Source organism: Camelus ferus, chromosome 35, assembly GCF_009834535.1.
Source record: "Camelus ferus isolate YT-003-E chromosome 35, BCGSAC_Cfer_1.0, whole genome shotgun sequence".
In the NCBI taxonomy this organism is placed as follows: Eukaryota; Metazoa; Chordata; class Mammalia; order Artiodactyla; family Camelidae; genus Camelus; species Camelus ferus.
In genome coordinates this window covers 9,444,895-9,467,419 of record NC_045730.1, presented here as the reverse complement: position 1 = coordinate 9,467,419, position 22,525 = coordinate 9,444,895, and the positions used below count along the sequence as shown (strand labels likewise).

The 22,525-nt window shown below is 41.1% G+C and overlaps 1 protein-coding gene and 1 pseudogene across 3 annotated transcripts in view; one reads left to right on the top strand and one right to left on the bottom strand.

Moving 5' to 3' along the window:
• NEBL (nebulette) overlaps positions 1-22,525 on the top strand; it is a 310,537-nt gene that overhangs the window by 282,596 nt on the left and 5,416 nt on the right. The window contains exons 25-27 of one of the 3 annotated variants that reach the window (XM_006195285.3): positions 1,483-1,575; positions 2,812-2,961; positions 20,759-20,865. In XM_006195285.3, the coding sequence (XP_006195347.2) occupies positions 1,483-1,575; positions 2,812-2,961; positions 20,759-20,865 (350 nt within the window). The remainder of the gene's footprint in view (positions 1-1,482; positions 1,576-2,811; positions 2,962-20,758; positions 20,866-22,525) is intronic. The other 2 variants (XM_032473684.1, XM_032473683.1) reach the window with 2 other exon arrangements.
• LOC102504243 lies at positions 7,897-8,955 on the bottom strand (annotated as a pseudogene).

The window sequence follows — 22,525 nt, the reverse complement described above, 5'->3', positions numbered from 1 at the left end:
AATGCTGAAGTCTGCACAGCTTACCACAGGGTCCTACCCTAGATCAGGGGTCAGGAGTGACAGTGAGATCCTTGCTAAAAATGGTGAGATTTTCTAGACTTTGAACTCAGAATTCAATACTCATTACCTTTGAGATAGAGGTTATTATTTTTTAAAAAAAAATATATAAGATAGATCTCTAAATTATTCACTTACTGGGCAATCCAGAAGTCAGTTTATTTATTCTTTTTGGGGGAAACTATTTTCCATGGAGGGCTTGGTTATGAAACCACATGGAAGTACATTCAGCAGACACTTAAAGTTCTGAGCCAGGCATGGAAATACAGGTTAAGAGATTTTTTTGGGTAATTCAGACTGAGCCAATTTGTGCTTCTTCTGTTTTTGTTGAAGGCTCTGCTGCTTATTGGTGGTGAAACCTTGGCCAAGCAAACTTAATATGCCTGTGCCTCAGTTTCCTCATCTATAAAATGGGGATAGTACTAGTACCTGCTCTACTATCTTAGGATACTTGAGTGATGTTATGTTATAACTGAGAATAGTGCCTGGCATGTGGTATATGCTACATAATATTAATTAAAGACAGACAAACCGATCTCCAGTTCCAGTTTAATAATTAATTCTCTTTACTTGAGCTCCATTTCTGCCACGTGTCTGTAACCAGGTTTTGATTTTCCCATTGTTGATACAACACCCTACAGATCATTTCAGAACCTGATAACCATTCATTGGAGAGACCGATAAACCCAGAAGTTATTAGAGTTAGATTTTGCCTCCAACTAGAAGAAGAGAATAAACTGGCTGGCACAATCTGATTGCTGACTACAGCAGAGAGCTAATCTGTGGTCCATTGAGAGCAGGAAGCTGCTCCTTACTCATCTCTGCATCCCTCACTGCCCCTTGCTCAGTGCCCTGCTTCACCGAACTCCTGTAATCAATGCACTTTATGTGGGTGAGCCTGCGCTCATGGGCTCAGAATGAAAACTAGGCCTGCCACTTCCCTACATTTCAGCCATTTGTTTCTGTTGTCGGGAGAGAAGTTTTGATTCTTGTTTCGGTTTGTTTTCTTAGACAAAAACCTTGCAGTGGCTTCTTATGAATTACTCACATGTCCTTAATCAGGAATTTGTATCAAGCACTTGACCCGTTTCAGTGTGTGGAGAGCACGTGTGATCAGTCAGGCATGCAGGGAGTTGTCTGGTGTGCACGTGAGTTGGGTGGTGAGTCCCAGGCTCCCCATAGAAGGTCAATGAAGAATAAACTAGGCAACTTAAATTTGATCACAAAGTTTTCTTAGCAAATCCTACGAGTGTGACTACCTCTTCGTTCTCTGCTGAGGTCTGCCTCACAGTGGGTTTGCCTGTTACATGCTTGCTTTTTGTATACACCCCTTTCCAGACTTTTACTCGACTCTCTATGGTGCTAACCTTTTTTTGTTTGTTTTAATTCATTCTTGATTTGTTGATTTCTTCCTTTTGGTAAAAGACCTCAAAGTTTGGCGCACAGATCCTGGCTCCATCTTCGACATTGACCCCCTGGAAGACAATATTCAGTCTAGAAGCCTACATATGCTCTCTGGTACTGCTTACGTCTTGCGTTCCTCCCCATTTATGTGGTTTTGTCCTCAAAGTAAAGCTACTGTGATCTGTGGAAGTTCACTGTGCCATCTGTGTAATATAAATTTTTAAGTTGGTGATTTGAAAAACTGAGAAAAGTTACTGTGCTATTTAATGTATCATTAATCATTTATGAAAACAAAACTTGCAAAAGGGCAATTTAATATATCCTAGATTAGTTTGTTCTAGATTTATTTAACAAGGTGTCTAGAGCTTACTTACATCTGCTTTTTATTAGTTGAATATGATTTTATAGGTTTTCTGGCCTTTCAAATGCCGCTATTTGGGTTGCACTAACTGCTAAGACGTAAAGGAGATTTGTTTCACGAAAAACACAACATTTTAAAGGTATAGTTCTTTTATTTAAAGGATTATATGCAAAACAATGAGGAGATTTTCTATATAGCATCATAAATGCTTTCAAATAAAATAGACTTTCTAGTATCCTTAAAGTTTATCTCTGAGTTTTTATTTAATGCAAAATTTGTAGTTTACATAGGAAGTTGTCTTGACTTTTAACTTAGACTGCTTGATGTTTATAATTAAAAGCAAAAACCAAATGGTTTGGGTATTTGGGTGTAGCGACAGCATGGATTGACCCTTCAGACTTTCAGACCACATTTCGCAGACTGAAGCTTTGACAGTTTTACAATTATTTTTAAAAATATAAATAGATACATCATTTAGGTCTTATTCTGCCCCCTGATTTCTACTCTAGATTTAATTGTTGACATCAATAAAGTTGAAAGCCCAGGGCGAAGTAAGGATTCTAATACTTTTATGGTTAATTTGATCCACATAATCAGCCAAATTGTCATTTAATTTTCTGCAAATAAAGAAAAGGCAACCAATGCTGTATTCTTGGTGATATTTGAAAACAATTACTTATAACCAAATATTTTGTTAGAAATTCACTAGCTTGCCAGTGTTTTCTCAGTTCTTGTCAATTTCCCATCTCCCTTTAAAATCTAGGCAGAAAATGAGTATAAATGATCATTAAGTCATTTATACCGTTGATGCAGTGTTTGCTGAAGTTTGGGAATAGGCGATTAGAATTTATATTAGCTGAGCTTTTGGATTATAATTAATAAGGGGCTATTTTTCTTCCTTGTTAAAATTTTTAAGTAATTTTTTGTTTCTTTTTTTTTTTCTTGAAGTCATTTAATCACAAGTATGAATATTTTTCCCTCCAATATAGAAAAGGCAAATCATTACAGGAGACAACGATCTCGATCTCATTCGAGCAGTACTTTTGGTACAGGTCTGGGAGATGACAAATCAGAAATATCCGAGATTTACCGTAGCTTTTCCTGCTGCAGTGAGCTAACAAGACCATCTGATGATGGAGGTATCGCACAGTAACCACTCTCAAAGAAAATTAATTCTTTTTTTTTTTTAGTGTGTCACAAGTGTGTCTTTAATAAATTCTTTTGCACAAATATTTGGCCTAGGTGTATTTGAACATTTTAAATTATGTTTAGAAAATTGAGTCTTTTTTTTTTAAACCACTAATTTGCATATCTGCATGCCTGCTTTTCCTGTCTTCACTTATTTCACGACGCATGGATCTTTAATGGCAACAAGGTCTTGGGATCTGCTATGTGAGTCTGTTTCACAGGCGTTGTATATGATAGATACACAAGCCAGAGTGGAAACTTGAGTTCTGTGGAGTTTGTATCTGATTTCCATTAAGGAAAATCAATCTTACACTTATATTTGAGTGGTTAAGAGGTTGCTTTGAATTTGTGTGTTTAAATATTGATACACATTTGCAGACAGAGTTAGATTTTGCCAAAAAGAAATACTTACGATATGAGTTTTTTTTTTAATGGAAAATACTGTTGATTGTTAATAATCTTCTCTGTATTTTATATAACCATCCTTTTCTTCCCCCTGTTTTCTGCATCCAAGCTGGTGGATTTGGTCTAGAAATTGGTAGTTGAAATTTTTTTGGATATTAAACTCCTCCTGCTGCCTTGGGGAGGGGGAGAGGACTGAGCATATGAGAACAAAAGGATTACTGAATTTCCTTTTCAGCCAAAGGCAGAAATCTCTAATGCAGGAGATTTTGAAGTTGAGCAATTTAACATCTTGGGGGGGGGGAAAGGTCATGTGACTGAGGACCTGATGAAACTAGGAAATCTCTTATAATTGAGTAATTGATTTTTGCATTCATTATAGGAAAACACCTATGAAAATAAAATCAGTTATAGTCAATACGTCTTAAATTATATATTCAGATTGGCCTTAGCTTGGTGGAAAGGTTTTTTTTTCCCCCTTAAATTTCAGATTTCTTGAAGTATAACTGGCATATAAAATTGTAAGCTATGTAAAGTGTACATCATGGTGATTTGGAATATGTATACATCACGAAAGTACTCCTTCCATCTAGTTAATTTACATATCATCACCTCACATTTTTTTTTGGGAGGGTGGGCAAGAACACTCTGTCAGCAAATTTCATTTATACAGTACAGTGTTATCAATTATAGTCACCATGTTTCCATTAGACCCTCAAACTTTATTCACTGTAGAGCTGAAAATTTGTGCCTTTTTACCCATCTCTCCATATTTGCCCCACCCTTCGACCTCTGGCAACTAGTTTCCTATTCTGTTTCTATGAGTTTGACTCTTCTTTCTTTCTTTCTTTCTTTTTAAAGATTCCATCTTTGGTAGACAATTTTTAAGAATCTCCTTTCTCTATGATTCTAATGAAATGTTTATAAACTAGTGTTGCTTTCTTGTAGATAAGATAGATCTGAGAGAGCTCCCCTTTCTGTGTCTGGTTCTCTAACAAATGATTCAGTAACTTTTTTTTTTTTTTTTTTGGACTTGGAGCTATGGAATTCTCCCTTCAGTGACCTCTGTGGGTCTGGAGATACAGAACAATGTTGATGCCTGATGAAATAAGTAAAACCCGAAGTAAATGTAAGAACAAATTTCGATCAACCTTATTTAACTTTACAGAATTCAGCCTCCTGGAGCTGGTGTCTCTCCCCAGTGCAATGCACCTTAGAGTCTTTGTTTCGTCAGGGACCCTTTTCATTCACAGCATTCACTCCTTTATTCACCAAACATTTATCCAGTGACTTTTGTACACCAGCCAAGAGCATGGATCTGGCCATGCCTATAGCGGTGAGCAAGAGAGATATACATCTGCTCTGAGGGGCTTGGGGTCTGGTGGGGGACACTGACATTAAGCAGATACTTACCCAAGTAATATATAATTATGAACAGAGTAAGTGCTTTGAGGGGAGGGCATGGGGGTACAAGGTGGGATTCCATCTGGCCTTGATGTCAGGGAAGCCTTCCCCAGAGAGGGAAGATCTCAACTGAGATGTGAATGCTAAATGGAAGTTAACTTGGCCAAAGGGGCTCTGGGAAAATAATGTTTCTCATAGAAAGAACAGAGCAGTGAAGTGGTGCGTCAATGAGACTTTCAAATGGAGGCATGGTGCCGGCAGTCAGAGTTCAGTGGAGGAGGCTGTGCTGGAGATAATGTGGAAGTCATCATCTGTGTCCCTGAGAAGGTCTTGGATGGGTCTATGCAGAGAAAGATACCCGCAAATTTCTCAGCTCCCTCTACGCCAGATTCACGTGTCTCCCATTCCATTCTCTCCTCCGAGGCTGCGTTATAAAAACCCACTGCCATTGGTTTATCTCCTCTTTCTCTTCTCAAGCCACTACTCCTTTTTTTCTAATTAGTTCTAATTATTACGCCAAATTGAATCAGAAAGTATCTCCATTAAAAGAAGGTATGCATAAATATTCTTGCATTTGCACTAGAATTTGAGTAACACATGGTTAAGAGGGAATAATTACTTTTCTTTTAAACGGAGGAATTTCAGACTCCGTGAAAGATGGCAGGGGGGAAATTGGCAGGAAGTAGTTGAGTTGTCTCAGTAACTTAAAAAATGCCTTTTAAGAGGAACTGACTCTGGAGGCATTTATAACCCGTCCTTCTCGGTCACCTGTTACAAGGCCAAGATGCTCTGTGTTTGGTGACATTTCCAATTTTGGAAAACAGATACTGAGGTGTGAAGCAAGAGTAAAGATGTACCAGTAAGTTTTATAACATTAGCACAAGTGATGGCATGCCCACAGGGTATCTGAGTTGATTCAAAAAGATTTTAGGATGCCTGGGGACATGCTCCTAAATTCATTTATTCTGCTGATTGGCACCTTATGTCTGCCTTCAAACGATTAGTGACATAGCAAACCTAATATGTCCCAAACCACCCCCCTCCCCACTCCGCACCATCCCCATAAAATGCTGCTGCTTTCCGGGCTTCCCAGCTGCAACTTTCCAGATACTCAATCCAAACCCTTTGGGATCACCCTCCACGCTTGTCTTTTACTCACATCCTCAGCCAAACCGTTAGCACACCTTGCCAGCTCTCCTGGGAAAAATACATCCCGAATCTGACCGCTGTGCCCACCTCTGCCTGGCTGCTTAATTCAGCTGCTGCCCTCTCTCCCTGGGTCATCACAGAAGCTTCCAGACTAGTTTTCTGCTTCCGGTCTCATCACCCCGAGCTACCAACCCTCTTCCCTGGTCTCTTCTCCACCTGGCAGCGAGAGGAGCTTGTGAAGCACAAGTCAAATTACGTCGTTCTGCCCCCGTTTCATTCTGAATGTCACCCAGATCTTCACCGTCGCCTACAGGACCTTCATCTGCCATGGGCCCAGCTGCCACTCTGAGCTCACTTCCTGCCGTTCTCCATGCCCTTGGCCGCTCGACCACCCAGGGCTCCCTGCTTTACTCACACCTGCCAAGAAAGCTTTTACCCCACCCCAGATATTTGCTTGCCTGGCCCCATTTTCCTTCATGTTTCTGCTCAGATGGCAATCTATCAGAGAGACCCTCTCTAACGACCAGAGATAAAACCGCATCCCTTTCTGTCCTGTCTGGTCCTTCGCTCTTTGCTTTTTTCCTTCAGAGCACTTGACACCCGCCGAGATACACACTTATCTGTTCATGTGCTTGTGCATCTCTGCTCCACGGGGACAGAAACCCCACAAGGGCTGGGATACTGGCTGTTTTGTTTACTACTCTCTCTCCAGCAGCTCTTAGAATAAGCACTCAGCAAATATTTGGTGAATGGATGAAATGGTCAGATTAATATTCCCCCCCAATTCCATTCCACTTTTTTTAAAAAAACAAATTGAGATATAACTGACATATAACCTTGTATTAGTTTTAGGTGTGCAAAAAATTAATATCTTAAAAACTAGAATTGCATATATAAATGTACGTAAGTTTAATTTTTTTTTAAATAAAATTCTGTTGCAGAAAGCTTTCAAGAAAATTCTTCCATTTTTGTTTGGATGATGCTTTGATATGTTTCAGTGACATTAAAGCAGAGCTTTAAAAAAAAAACCTAAAGTGGAAACATTCCCAGAGTATTTTCTTTTCTGATGGGATGGCAAAGAAGTAGTATCCATGACATCTTGGTTGCTTTGAAATTTGGGGTCCCCTTTGAAATGTGCACCATGCTGGGCCCTGGGAAGGAGGTGCTGAGTGACTCCGTAGAGGGAGGAAACTTTTATGGTGATGACAGCTGTTTGATGAAAACCTTTAGTGTCCTTAGTTAATCATATGTATTTGTTTAAATACTATTCTAGAAATTGAAGAGGATTTTGGAACAATACTTGTTAGTAGTAAGATGAAGAAAAAAGAGAATGTTCATATAAGTATTTAGAAATGCCATTTTTTTCTTCCAGATTTTGCTGATTTCTTTAAATTTAGATTAGAATTTCATTTGATAAAATGTGTTATGTCCCAGAAAGACATCCTTTAACATCAGGCTGTCTTCCTGCTGTGCAGGTGGGGGGGGGGGGCAGTGGACAGAACGCTGTGCAGGGAGCAGAGGGCTTCATCCTGGCTCTCCCACTTGTTGATCTGGGTTCTGGGGAGGCCACCTAACCTTATTAGGCTCAGATTCCACATCTGTAACAAGAAGGATGTAGAACAAGTAGCTTTCCTAAGATGTTTTACATTACCTAAGTGCCAAACATTTAAATAAACTCTTTTTCTTTTTTCTTTCTCTTCTTATATGAGGAAGTGTTTATGGCCTGAAGGTGATCTGTTTTACTTGTGAATTAAGTGGTTGGGCAGTTATGAGAGTCTTGGTTTCAGGGTCCTTTTGCTGAGTTACAGGAAATTCTGGTTGTTAGGACAAAGGGTTAAACAATCAGCTCATTTCCTTGAGGCAGAAGTATAATGTTTGCATCGCTCACATTTGGTTTTCATAAGCATTAACATAGAAGCCTTCTCCTTTACTTTTTTTTCTTTTTTAAGCGCTAAGAATCACCTTATTCCATGCGTTTTGGGGAGTGGGGTGTCCCAGGAGGAAAGCAAGCAGGGAGCATGCCTCAGGCCCCATCCAGGTGAGCGGCTTGGGGGCTAGGGCCAGGGGGCATGATCCTGGGGCCTTGAGGAGGCCCGGGTGGTGGTTGTAGCTGCTGTCTCTGCTGTTGCTCCTGCTGGAGCCTGGCTCTGTTGGCCCTGGCCCTGGCCGTGGCCCAAGCATCACTGTTAGATGGCTGTGATGATCCAATCCTTTTCATCCATGAAGCCACGGTGCATCTGCTCCAGCTTCCCGAAGGCAACATAGTGCAGGACCCTGCCTGCCAGAGTGATCATGAGGCAGTATCCCAGAACCCGCTGGTTGTGTTTGTGGGGCTGCTGCCTTGACTCTGGTCCCTGAGGCCTCACACCATGAAACTGGGCCCAGTATTGTGCACTGGGGGGTGTCCAGGAGCTGTGTGTTTGATGAGCAGACTGGGATGGACTGTGGTTCCTGGAAACTTCGGGAAAGTTGCCCAGCGGAGCTGGCGGTCATAGCTGCGGCGGCTCTGCCCCTGGTTGAGCGCTTGGTATGCTTCACTCAGCTCCACCAAGCAGCTGTGTGGGGCTGGGTTCGCGGGATCCCGGGCAGGGCGCAGCCGGGGTGGGGCAGCACTCCCATCATGTCCTTCTCCACGCCCTTTTCCAGGACCCATTCTCTTTGGACTTGGAGAAGAAAGCTCGTTTAACTTCTTCAGTCCTGGTACCAGGATGCACCCCCAACAGTTCACAGTCGTTACTGGGGCCAGAGCGCTGCCGGGCGGCGGTTGCGAAGAACCGGGTGGGAGGACTGCGGGGCCACGGCCGGCGCGGGCGCAGGGGCCGCATGGCGGCAGGCGGGCCGCTGGTGGAGGGAGGCCGCAGAGAGGAGTGGGATGGGACCAGGATGGGACCAGCCTTCAAGCCCTCGGGGAGGTGCGTGGGCAGAGGGAAGGGGCCTGGCCTCGTTTACTTGCGAAGGAAAACAAGCTGGCCCGGGGAACCCAGGAGCGGGTGGGGCTTCCTTGCTCAAAACGAGACGCCAACATCCTAGCCCTTCCCCGGCGCTGAGCCGGGCGTCCGGCGCCCTTCTCCATACCTGTCTCGGTGTCTGGACAGCCAGCCCCGGGCGCCGATGCCCCCCTTCACCCGGGGAGCTGGGGAGGCGGGGGCAGCTCCTTTACGTTTTTATCATTATTTTAGTTATGCGTTTTCGCATGATATTTTCCCTTCTTGCTTTGATGGCTTAATGTTTTCATTTTCTCATGTGATTATGTTGGGCTTTCTGTACCTTTCAGTCTACTTTCCGAGGTATTATGTTACCAAAGGGTTTGCATTTCCCATCTCTACTGTGTTACTTTGATTCAATGAGGCTTTCATTTAAACATCATCTATTTTTGTTTTGATCCTTGAGTAGTGTTATTTGAAATTATCTTTGTAGTCTTTTGGTATTAGATGAGGTTAAGGTATTTTCCTTTGACACACAGTTCCTCGAGTGGAAATAACCCTGATGGTTTCTGCTTATTTCACTGAGAGGTTTTCTTTGATCTTTGTGTTTGTCTTTAGGTCATTTGCCCACAACATGTATTTGCCTCCTGGTACTGCTTTGTATTTCTTCGAGTTTCGTTAATTCACAGTGTTTTGTGTTGCCGGTATTTTTATTTGTTCGCCGTCTCACCTAGTGTTTACCTTTCTCCGTTTGAACTTGTGTTCAGTTTTGCTTCAGGTATTTTTTGTGTGTCTGTTTTCCTCCGGAGCATACAGGGGATGGGAGTGTGATGGGGAAGGAAGAGCAGGTGCGCTTTTCAAAACAGACATTTCCAGTGCTCCAACCTTGTGAGCTTTTCCATTTTGCTGTGAAAGAATCTTACTGGGATGACCTAGTCCCGTCTGAACTGATGGAGAAACAAGTTTCTGAATTCCAGGCTGTGCTTATAGCCTCCCATCCCATGTAATATGTCCTCAAAAGAAGTTGCAAGAGATGCTTCAGTACATTCTGGAACTCTCAGTATATTGTCTGTAGGCATGCCAAGAGGGCAGTGTGCCAATCAGGTAGCCAGTAGCCCTGGTAAACACCCATAACTCCGTCAGTTCATTCACCAAAAATTTATCTAGTATCTCCCATATGCTGGAAACACAAAATAAAAGATACAGTTATTGTCTTCAGAGAACTCACGTTCTGGCGGGTGAGCCAGATGCATAAACCCATTGTGCTCAGGAAGGCATGATGATGGAGTAAATAAAATATGGAGTTAGAATTAGCCAAGCAGTGAAATGGGAGAAAAGGTATTGTAGGCAGAAAATTAGCACCTAAAACAGTACCTGTATTAGACACTCAGTAGATAGTGTTGAATATATAAATATATTCAAATTAAATTTGATCTTAAATATAAAGAAACAGCTTTGCTGCATGTGTTAAATCACTAAAACCTGGCATTCATCTTTATTAGTGTCTAAAGTTAGACTTGCAAGTAACAGTGTTATAATAACCCTCATTGTAATTTTTTTTAAAAGCAGTCATGTAGGGTGTATCACCAGAATGTAGCATTGTGACCTGTTTATTACAAAGTCAGCTAATGACCTTTCATAATAGAAAAATCAGTCAATTATTCCTACGTCAGCACTTCCATTCTGTTATGAATACTTCTCCTTCCGTGTTTTTGTTTAGGGGGACATCTGTCCTCGGTAGAGACTCAGGAGAGTAGAAGTGCCTATCAGAATTCTGGAATTCATACCTTTTGTGGTTTCTGTCTCAGGGTATTCTGGTTTCTTTGATCATGAAGTCCACAGAGACAGAGAGTTGCACGTGCTATGTGGCTTTCCTTCCAGTCCCAGCACAGGGTCGGGGTGCTCAATGAGTAGATGGTGCATGGAAGGAGGCCAAGGCAGGAGCAGTCATTGCTTTCCCAGCCTCAGTGAAGACCCCTAAGGTCTGCCTTAAGTTCCTCAGGACAATAGGCATCATTAAAAGCTGAATTTGCCATGAAACTGGGAACAGAAATATTAACCACAGGCGCCATAATAAACTATTCATGTGTTTTGAAAGTGATGGATATGAATCCAACCAGCAGTGTTTCAAAGTCCTTTTTAATATGAGCAGTGTCCATAAAGTCACAATCCTTGGCCCAGTATTCACATTAATTCTTCTGCTGATTCTCTTTCCCACTGAGGACTTACATTTTATGATTTAGAGATGGCATCCTGCCCCAAGTTCATGTTACGGGTTTTTAGTGATGAGTGCTTTATTTAAAGTTAGATAACTAGAAGAACCTGTAAGAAAACATGCTCCTGATTTTAAACTCTTTGCCTTCATTGAAAATAAACTCCAGTATTTCTATTTTAGCCACGAATTCAGTTTTTTGATTACTGATTGGCAACCCCAATCCCCTGGGGAAAAAAAAAAACAAAACTAACTCCTTCCCAGCCTGACTTCTGTAAAGAAAAATACATTCAAGAAGAGACTCCCAGTTGTGTTATTTCCTTGCTGTTTTTGACTGTTATTTCTGATCCGAATTTGAGATGTTGGCTAGCATCGGTCAAAAAAAAGGGATGGTTTAATATCTTCATTTACGTTTCGGAAGATTTGAAGAGTTGATGGTTGAAATACCAAACCTCTGTGATGAAACTAATCTATAGGAAAATGAATGATTCCTTTGTAATGTAAAATCCAATTAGCAGAATATGACGTGATTCTACTTAGTCGTTAGTCAGTACATCTATCCTAGAAAGCAAGCACACGATGTAAACTGTTAGAAACTTGTGGTTAGTTCTGTTGTTCCCCCAACACAAAGGTTCAGGATTCTGATTGAAGTCCTTAGAGAAACTCCTCTCTCTAGTATCAGTAGACTTGGAATGAAAGAAACGTTGTAAGTTTCCTTTTCTGAGTGTGAAGTTGGGGAAGGGCTCAAAGACTAATGAATAGCACTTGTCCCAAGACGCACATGTGTCTTTCATTGATTTGCCAAAGTTAAATCAAAGTGTTCCACATGTGTCTGAAGGAGAACCATCTGACAAAGTAGCAAACAATAAAAACTTTAAAAATGTATTTCCTGTGAAGCTGAGTTGACTGGGAAAAAAGAGAAGGTTGGACCATCAGGAAGGATATGAATGGCTGCAGCATGTGTGTCAAGTTGGTTGACTCTGGAAGAGCTTTATAAATTCTAAGTGGCTTTATAAATTCTTATCACGTAAAGGAGAGAGTAGGCATTCTTGTTTTGTTCTTTATTATTTATTATTGTGTATTGTTAAACATTGGCAATAAAAGTGGAAATGGCAGTTTTTGTTTCCATGGCTCAACAGCGATATCCAGCTTGGATAGCAGACTGAGTATACTTACATATGTACGGTTCTGTCTTACGTGTAAAACAGTAAAGTCATGCTGTTATCTCTGTAGTCCCGGATTTCCCTGTTCTCCCCCGACTTCCTATCTCATCCAGGTGCCCCACCTCCTCTGGCCCCGAGCCCCAGGCTAGTAGGTCATGGGGGTTAGGTCCTGACTTTGCGGGAACCACTTACAATGTCCAGGATCTGAAACAGCTGGGTGATGTATCGAGTTTCTGCATTCTGTTCGTTCGGTCCTGTTGCCCAGGTGCGGTGTTGTGCGCTGCTTCTCCTGTGGCCAGATTTCCCGTTTCTTGTTGTCTGACCCCCTCTCTCCCTCACAAAAAAGCCCTCATCTGCTCAGGCTGCATTTTTCATTCTGGTTCTTTGTCTTACGTCACATCCCGACCCGTGTGTACCGAGCTTGCTGTTTGCGGGCCTGTCTGTCAAGCTCTTTCCTACAGCCTGTCTCATGTGCTTGTAATTGGGCCTTAGGTCACAGGGACCCTCTGCTCACCTCCCTGCCTGACTGTGGCTCTTCGTACCTGCCTGTTTCTCCGGCCCCAGCCACTCACCTGGAACTTAGAGCTTGGGCTCTGGGAGAGCTGGACAATCCTGAACACTCATTTTCCCACATTTCCTGACCTCCAGTTCATGTCAGGGGTGCAGTGAGTCAGTTTCATAAATGTCCATTGGTTAAAAAATTATATTGACCCATTCACAAATGCAGGCAATCCTGAGCCGTGTCTAGATATGACATTGGGTGTGGCTTGTTGCTAAGAAGTCTAATGTAAAATTACATTGTGGGTTGATGGTACTCCCTAAGAGTCAGTGTTTGAATTGATTAGTAGGAGGATAAACCAGATCATTGCCCAGTTCTAAGTCTTTAAGAATACATCGCCTATATTGATATAATTCGTATTTATAGATAGTCTCTTTAATGGCGTAATGAGATTTTCTTTCATTGTACTTGAGTGACGGTGTGTAAGATTGATTTACACAATATCTGCAGTAGTAGTCACTGAGGAAAATTGGGATTTGCTGTGAGCTGACTTTTCAGTCATAATGTGTGTGCAAAAGCTTAGTCTCAGCGATACGGTTCACCTAAATGGAGCAGCGTCCCCGGCTACCTGCTGTCCTTACGTTCCTTACTGCTTTCATCTTATCAAAGAACTGCCCCAAATTATATAGTTGTTGTCAGGAAACCACATACACTCCTGTACTGTACGTTCCTTTCTTTCCTTTTTTTTGTCTTGTTTTGGGGGATAGCGTGCATATGCCTGTAGACCCAGACACACACCATATGGATTTTGTGCTGTAAAAATATTGTTGAAGACTCTGTAACTTGGAGCAGAAATTATTTGCTCATCTTTGGGTTATGGTTTGGGTTATGGTTACAAGGTGGGGAGTTCATTCTGGCTTAAGTAGCTAAAAATTAGAAACAAATCTGAGAAAAAACTACACAAGTCAAAATTTCAAATCTCAATATAGGAGTAAATTGGTTAGATTATTCTGAAGCTAAATAGCAGGTAGTCTTCAGTCCAAAGCTCTCTAGTTCTGTTCAAACCAATGTGATGTCTTAGCTCAGTTTTGTCAAAGAACATTCACAGACTTAACGATTTCTAGAGGAAAACCAGTTAGCTTTGAAATCAAAACGTACTGCTTTGCTGGGCCTCCGAGACAAAGTTTAAATGGCAGGTAATTTAAAATATAACTGATTGTGTGTCTTTTTCAACAGTTAGGAATTGCAGAGTCCTAAAACAGTATTTTAGAAGTTCTCACTTGAGACAGCCAAGCCAAATATATAAATGAAATGGTCAAATGTGATGTATGTATGCATAGTTCTGAAAAGTACCTAACTTACGTATGTTTCCTTTTGTAATTAGCAGGTAATTAAGAATCTTTAAACATTCAACTTGCGTTTGATTAAAGTGACATTGTAAGTCTATCATTTAAGTTTAGGGAAGAAAATGGTTAAATAGTCTCCTGGACTTAATTGTATTTTCTGCTGGAGTCTTAGCGTGTCTGTGGAAGTGGAGATTGTCACTATGCTGATGACGACTGGGGGAGGTAACATGTTTCGGGCAGTGTTCTACAAAATGATTTTGAAAATTGTTAAGTGGCATCATAATGGGGGTCTCCACTGCCCAGTGGGAAGGCGGCTGATGTCATATTCGGAGACCTGATGTGAACACAGACCTACAATTATTCGTACAGGATCAGGTGATTGAATGACAATTGCCCTGGGGAACTAGAGTTGCCTCTGTAAGCATGAGAAACCTGCCTTGCATATCTCCCCAAGCATTAAACCTCTTTTTTTCCCCCTTTTTTCTTTCCCTTCCCTCTGACTCCTGGCTGCCCCACGGCAGGAGTGCATAGCTCACTGCTGCATCTTCCAAGTTCAGATCAAGCCCCCACTTCTCCTAGAAGCTCCTCTCAGACCACAGTGCTTTTCCTCGCTTCTGAATTTCCAGTGCTTCTTTGTAAATTAATCTTATGCTATTTTGTCATTTCTTCCATCATCACTTTGGTGTGGTGTAGCCCAGAGTTTGGTTTCTGGAGTCAAGATTGTTGGCATTTAAACACTAGCTCCCACGTGGCTCTGATATTTTTGACCAAGTTACTGAATCTTGCTAACTTTCAATAGATTCTCTGTCTGTAAAATGGGCATTTACCATCTGTAAATGGTGACGATTATACCAGCTAAGGCTTGTGACGCGCTGGGCACAGAGCCTGGCATGGTGTAAGTAGAGGGACCAATGGTGCCAATTTGCTAAGACCAGAGGGGTTCCTGGGAAGCAGAACTTTCAGTGCATAAATCAGAAAAGTCCCAAGCAGACTGAGTTAGTCTCCTTAATTGTAAGCATTTCATTTACGTTATTCAAATTTTATTGTGTCCATATTTTGCATTCCTTGGGAATCCTATGTTACATCTTTCCTGCAGCAAGTTTCACAGAGGCACGTGCCCAGGCGTTTTAAAGATCTTCATGTATCCTACATTTTCTTAAAAGAGGTTTGCAATACCTTATAGTAATAAAACTCCTCTAAGACTAGACTAGAAAATGAAAACAGAGATGGCATGGGAGTCTAGAAGGAGGAACTGTTAGGAACGTAGCATTGGCTTGAGGGATAATTTTTGATTTTGCAAAGACATTTTAAAAATTGTACCTCAAATGACTGGAACAGTGCAGATAATAAAAGAGATTAACAGTTAGCTCCAGGAAAAAGCGATACATGGAAGAAAATAGAATCACAGATTGCTACTGTTAAATCAAGCGATCAAGCCATCCGGAAGCACCTCGTAGCTGCTGGGCTGTCTTGCTGCCCTTCTGTAAATCCAGCTGCTAAGGACACAGAGACACCTTCATGACCCACCACGCCACAGGCAGTGTGGGCTTCCCGTGGTAATGATCCTCCTCACCCCTCCACCCCCAGGTTCTTCCTTGGAATGAACTCAGCGGTGGGGGTGGGGTGGGTCCTGGGAGTCAGCCCAGGTAGGTGCAGAGCGCACAGTGTGTCTGTGTCACCGCTGAGAAGTGCTCAGCTTAGGAGATCCCGATCTTGTCTGGGGACCACCGCACACCTGCCCTGCCTTTGCCCTGCAGAAGACCTTATCAACCTGGTTAGGAGACAGGCCTCCTCTGGGGAGGAAAGGGAGACTTTATCATCATAAAGACATATTTTTGGCTGCAGTCTCCCTTTCCTCTTGGATGGTGACCAGGCCCTGACCTGCTCCGCCCCGGGAAGTGGGGGGTGGGCTTTAGGAGTCTGCCACCCACCGGTGGTGCCTCATGGCATTTCCTCGCCAGGCGTGCTGCACGTTGGCCTCCCAGTGATCCCATCGGGAGCCTCCTCTCGGCTCAGCTTTCTTCCCACGATCCCGGGCTGAGTCCCGGGTCAAACGTCTGCCTCCACGAACAGAAACAAGTCACGGGGCAGCTGGTGCTGTGCTTTATTTGGCCTGTTCCAGCTGCTCTCACAGAAAGTCCTAGATTGGGAGGATCGTCTGTTGATTTCTCACAGTTCTGGAGGCTGGGAGGCGGAGATCAGGGTGCCAGCATTGTCAGGGCTGGTGGGAGCCCTCTTCTGGGTCATGGACCACCACCTTTTCCTTGTTTCCTCACGTGGTGGAAGGAGAGCTGGCTAGGTCTCTGGCCTCTTCTCATAAGGGCACTAATCCCATTCACGAGGGCTCCACCCCCATGACCTTATCACCTCCCCAAGGCCCCACCTCCAAATACCATCATGTTGGGGGCCAGGATTTCAAACATATGAATTTGGGGGGATACAAACAGTCCATTGCAGGGGAGGAGAGGGAATTTGGGAGTAACATAAATAGTGTCCCATGTGCCCCTAAATTTGTCTCAGGTGGAGAAGAAGCAGCCGCCAGTAGCGTAGTTGTTCCTCACTGTGGCTGCCTATTTGAACCACTTGGAAGATGGAAAGGATAAAACACCAGGGTCCACTCACTCCCACTACCACCCCAGAGACATTTAATTAATCTGGGGGATTTGGACATAGCCCGCTTTTAAAACATCTCAGGTGAATTTCATGTGCAGCCAGGGTTGAAACTCACTGCAAGTGACCGAATCCTCCTCTTTCCTCCTTTCCTCCCCACAGTTCAGGGCCCATGCCGGAGATGAAAATTTAAAGTATGAAATAGCCATGATTGCTTTTATTTTTACATATGATTTCTAAAGTTTGAGCAATTATTTTGTATCATGATGTGTCACTATGCAGAGATGATCGTTCTGCTGCCTTCCTGCTTCATCTCCCAGCCTCTTTATTTTTATTCTCTAAAATGGGAGTAACACCTGTCTGTTCTGCTACTTAAGGGCAACACATAAAGCACCAGGCACACGGAAGATGCTCACGTGATACTCCCTGTCTCCCCCCACCTCCTCTGTGTACCTCCCCCAGAGTGGACATTTTTTGAGGGGTGCTTTTCTACTTTTATTTTGGGTGCTTTTCTTTGGTTCATTTACTTTAATCTTTGCATGTTTACATAAATGTCCTTATTGTTTTTCCAGTTTCAAATTTGTGAAGGTCCCTAAAATTTTTTCTTTCTTCATTTTCGACTTCTGTTTTATGATCTTCTTGTCTGCTTACTACTTTATCTTGGTTTTATCTCCTTCCATTGTAAGAATAAACCTTAAATAGGAAATATGAGTGTTGTCTGTTTGTGGAAGAATTTGCTGTGCACTAGAAGAGAGATTTTGGTTTTATAAATACTATGGGACATTTCAAATAGAGCCTGGAGTCCTTAGTGCTGGAGTCAGATTCCAGGTCTCTTGTCAATAAATCTTACCAATGCGAAGTGAAGGTTGTGTTTTGTTGCCTTAGAATAATGAAAGCTATTGTTTTGTGGCTTTTATGTTTTGGAAATAGAAACCCCCAACCTCAAGAGTCTTGGGTTGGAAGAACATCACACCTTTATCATCATCTGTACCAAGGCTTGTGGCATCTGACCACTATTTAATAAAAAGGGCACTGTGTGTTCTTCTCTTTCATAAGAAGTCCGTGTTTGTGGCAAAATTAGGCTAACTTCTTGCTTTTGCAAAACCCTTTGAATTCCGTATTTTCGTGGAAGATAATCTCATACTCACATGGAAGAGCTATCTTTTACCCAGATTCTTAGTAAACCCAATTTCCAAAGCCAATGCTTGAAATTTTCCTTTTGCTTGTTTCACTTATGTTTTATAAAAAAAAAATTCATATAAAAAACAGAACAAGAAAACAAGCAATGTTTGTGCCTCTTTCTAAATTTGCTTTTAGTAAGTTGATTCCTCTGAGCTCTCAGTTATATTTTTCATAGTCCTGATAGGGGTGTCCTAAACCTCTTGTACTGTACCAGGTATAGGGGAGATAACAAGGTTTGATAACCCCAAAGAGACTTTGATTAAATAATGTACCTAGAGAGGAAGATGGAAAGAATTGATAAGGCATGAGGAGAAACCATACAAACAAGATAGAGTGTATTTACTCCAAGGTTTCTCACCCTAACCTCTCCTGCTCTCTCCAGCCCAACCATGTTTAAGACAAATATGTTACTTTCTCTGCCTTCTGTATTTGACAGTCGCTACAGATTCCCTTTGAAGGTCAGGTTCGAACAATTGAGTAGGCATGAACTCATTTCATTTTTAAAAGCCTAAATTAGAGAACACCGTTAAATGACAGTCCTAAGTAGTCAGTACTGATGGGCACTAGCTGGGGTTATGAGGTACAGCCTGTGCAAACATCAACGTATTACCACCTACGAGATAGCATATTTGAGATTTTTTTCGTCGTTGTCCTTTCCTGCATTTTTTCCAAAATATTTTAAGATGGTTGTGCTTGACACTGTACATCAAAATGTAAGATTTTAGTTAAAAGCGTAACAAAGGATTAAAGGCTTAATTTTTGTTTTAATTTTAAAGGGTTGCTTGTTTAATCTTAAGTATTTACCAATTCAATAATAATGGAGAAATAACTTGTTTAAATGGATAAAACCCAGTTCAGGACTGCTGGCCTGGGGATGCAGTTGGAGGCATTGACTAATAATGTATTGAAGGAAATGCTCTAAGTATCCGGAGCCATTTCCTTAATTGGGCAAAGGGCGGATGTACGGGGCCATCACGGCTCTGGGAAGGCAATTGTTTTTGTCTCTTATGCTTGCGTACTTTGAATGGAGGGGGCAGTGATAATTGTTAAAATTTATGCAAGCTTACCAAGTGACAGGCAAGGCCACAAGCTCTGTGCACACAGGGACTCTTAAATATTTGCTGATGGTCAAGAGGGTAAGTGAATGAATGGTCAATGCTTCTGGCTTCCAACACAAGGAAAAGTCTTTTAGTCAGAATTTAATCTAGATGTTTGTGGGAATTTCATTATTTTTTCATCATGAGTGAAGTTTTTTTTCTTTTCTTGGGGGAAATGGGGGAAGTAGTTAGGTTTTTATTAATTTATTTTAATGGAGGCACTGGGGATTGAACCCAGCACCTCGTGCATGCTAAGCACACACTCTGCCACTGAGCTATACTCTCCCTCCTCTTCTTGAGTGAATTTTCACAATGTCCTTGACATCTATTGACATTAAATATTTACACCGAGTTGACAGAGTTAAAAAGTGCTAATTTCTGAAGTATTTGATGTTAAATCACTTTATAATATACTACTGGGCAAGTAAAGATCTTTCTCTAGAAAGGCATTAAATAAACACAGTTGTAACAACATTGTTATATGAATTAACTCAAGAACTATTTTTTAAAAATCCCCATTTAACCTAATATCATAATTATCTGGAGAACGGATTAACGATTTGTAATTTTCTGGTGATTAAACTTCCTTAAAGTCTGATGTTCTCATATATCATTAGAATGAATGTGCCACTTATAAAACATTAATTATTCATCATACCCAAGAATTACATCTGCTTTATTCTTTTATTATAATAACTGTCCTGAATAAATCAGCCTCTGATAATTACTTTATATACTCAACCTGATTGAACAAAGATGGCAACTTATTATGGATTTTTATAGCACATATATCTATACAAGTTTTACTAGTGGATCATATAATTATTCAAAACACAATGAAGGGTATGCCTACTAAAATACTGCCATATAGCTCATGATTATGGTTAAAAATGCTGAAACATACTTACAGAGAAACACACACTCTACTGATTTTGTGGGATCTTATGTAGCTCCTGTGTTGGTTTCTCTAGAATTCGGTTTTCTTCAAAACTGGAGCTGTCTTTTACATGCCATAATTAGTGGTGGAAACAGCACAAACTAAGTGAATACTATCTTTTTTATGTAGAAGGATAATGTTTATGAAATTCTTTAAGTGGTTTGGTTCCTCAGGCTTTTGTAACATTATTCAGCTGACTTATAGCCAAAATACAGTGGGTAACTCATAGATGCTAAATGAAGTTTTCCTCCAAGAGTATAGACTAATTAACTGCTTAACAAACTTGCGTTGCTGAACATATGCTATGGTTACCATGTTTGTAGAGGTAGCATTCAGCTGTATGTCTCACAATATTGAAAGCATCCATTTTTAGGTATCCTATGAGAACAGTTATACTCTGTCATTGGTTTGACAATCCAGTTAAAGTCCTTTAAATTTCTTATTCTTATTTTGGAAAAATGCCTACAAGGATCACATGGCCAAGTGAAAAATGACTTTGTTAAGTGACTATGGGATATTTTTGTTCTATATTTGTGTTATTTTAATATAGCATCTGCAAAGGAGTAATACAAGCATTTCTAATACATATTTAACTGCATGTTAAACTGATTACCCATATATATCCTTCATTACAGAAATGTATGCTAATCGAGGGATCACTTATAACATCACTGCTCAAATTTCACATGGCACTGAAAATGGCATTTTGTTCCGGAATTGTCTAGCAAAGCATGGTGTCACTTAGGGCTGGGAAGGGGTTTTGTTTTGAGGCTGGGTTTAAGGACTCTTTGTGTGTGTGTGTGTGTGTCTGTTTAATGTCCAGCACCTGTTCTTCCCGGAGCCTACCAGCAGAGCCATTCCCAAGGCTATGGGTACATGCACCAGACCAGCCTGTCATCCATGCGGTCAGTGCAGCATTCACCACATCTGGTGAGTGTCCCCTTGAAGTGTTCCTTCTTCCCTGCTCTTCCCATTTTATCTCCAGAAGATAAATGCACACAGAATACAGTTGAATTGAATATGATGCCTTTTATATAAAGGATAAATGGTGACTTGTATCAAGACATATAGAAGTAAACTGTTGGGAAGGGAAGGCATGATGTAAAAACATGTAAACAATAAAACATACAAAGAATCTACCAAATGTATATCCTAATTGTTACTTCATGATTGGAAGTAGTCAATGATGATCTTCATCTAGTTAAAAAAGAGCACAAATATTTGGTCAAGTTAACTAGTTAGCTGAATGGCCATTGAAACCTAAATGTCATGGCCAACACATGTCTTTGAGTCCTCCCTCCTCCTGGAAATCCTGGAGTGCTGAGTCACTCATTAAATGGAGAGTTTGGAAGCAGTGTTCCAGGTCATTTAGCCAAATGTGGCTATCTTCTGCTGCAATTGCTCCTCCAAGTTCCTGCCACAGTCCCTTGGCCTTTGAGCCCTTAGAAGCAGGTGGCCCTTCTAAGCAGTTTGTAAGATATCTTTTTATTTAATATGTTTTTTTGAAGTATAGTTGACTTACAATATTATATTAGTTTCAGGTATACAACATAATGATTTAATATTTGTGTAGATTATGCACCATACAAAGTTATTGCAATGTTATTGACTATTTTCCTGTGCTATGCATTACATCTCTGTGACCTACTTATTTTTTTAATAACTGGTAATAAGGTATCTTTAATCACTCTAAAGTTCTTTGAATCTCAGCCAGTTTCCTCAGTCTGTGGATGCACTCGATCTTGAGATTGCCTGATGTTAATATTAGCTAAACTCTTGGCCTCAAATGAAAACAAATATAGTAAAACTCAATTTAAAGTTTCCTCATTATAGCAAGGATTTAATTATATGTACTTCAATATTCAGGACATTTATATGCTAAATTTCTATTACTGTGATACAGAACCTATTGAGTATATTATGGATTTTTTAAAATTTGCTTTAAATATTTTCAAGAGGAAACAAAAATTCTTGGTAAAGTCCATTACCTCTGCCAGGGGACCAGTGGTAGTGACTTATCTGCCACTGTGGTGGGTTTTGTTCTCTGAAGAATGTGGGCTAGGGGAGGATCTATGTAATCTAAGGTGTCTGGGCTTATCTGAAGCTGGAGGAGTTGGCTTGACTGCCTCAAAGCTTACTTTTTTTTTAATTTAAATTTTATTTTTTACATTTTTTTTATTTTATTGGGTTTTAGTCAGTATACAATGTTGTGTCAATTTCCGGTGTAGAGCACAATTTTTCAGTCATACGTGAATATACATATATTCATTTTCACACTCTTTTTTATCGTGAGCTACCACAACATCTTGTATATATTTCCCTGTGCTATCAAAGCTTACTTTTTGATGGGCAGGCTATTGTATTTAGTGGCTTGCTCTGTCCCCATTCTGGCTGCAAATATTATGCCTTTTGCTAGACTAGTGAACTTGAACACAATTAGGACAGACACCAGGGTCTGATTTGCAGAACTCCAGAAACAGATGTTTTTGGAAAGATCCCTGGTGGTTCCTCTATGTGTGGGTTGGTTTGTCGTGATGGGCATTTGCAGCCGTGACTAGTTTCATGTCCGCCATGTGACCCCATCTTTCCT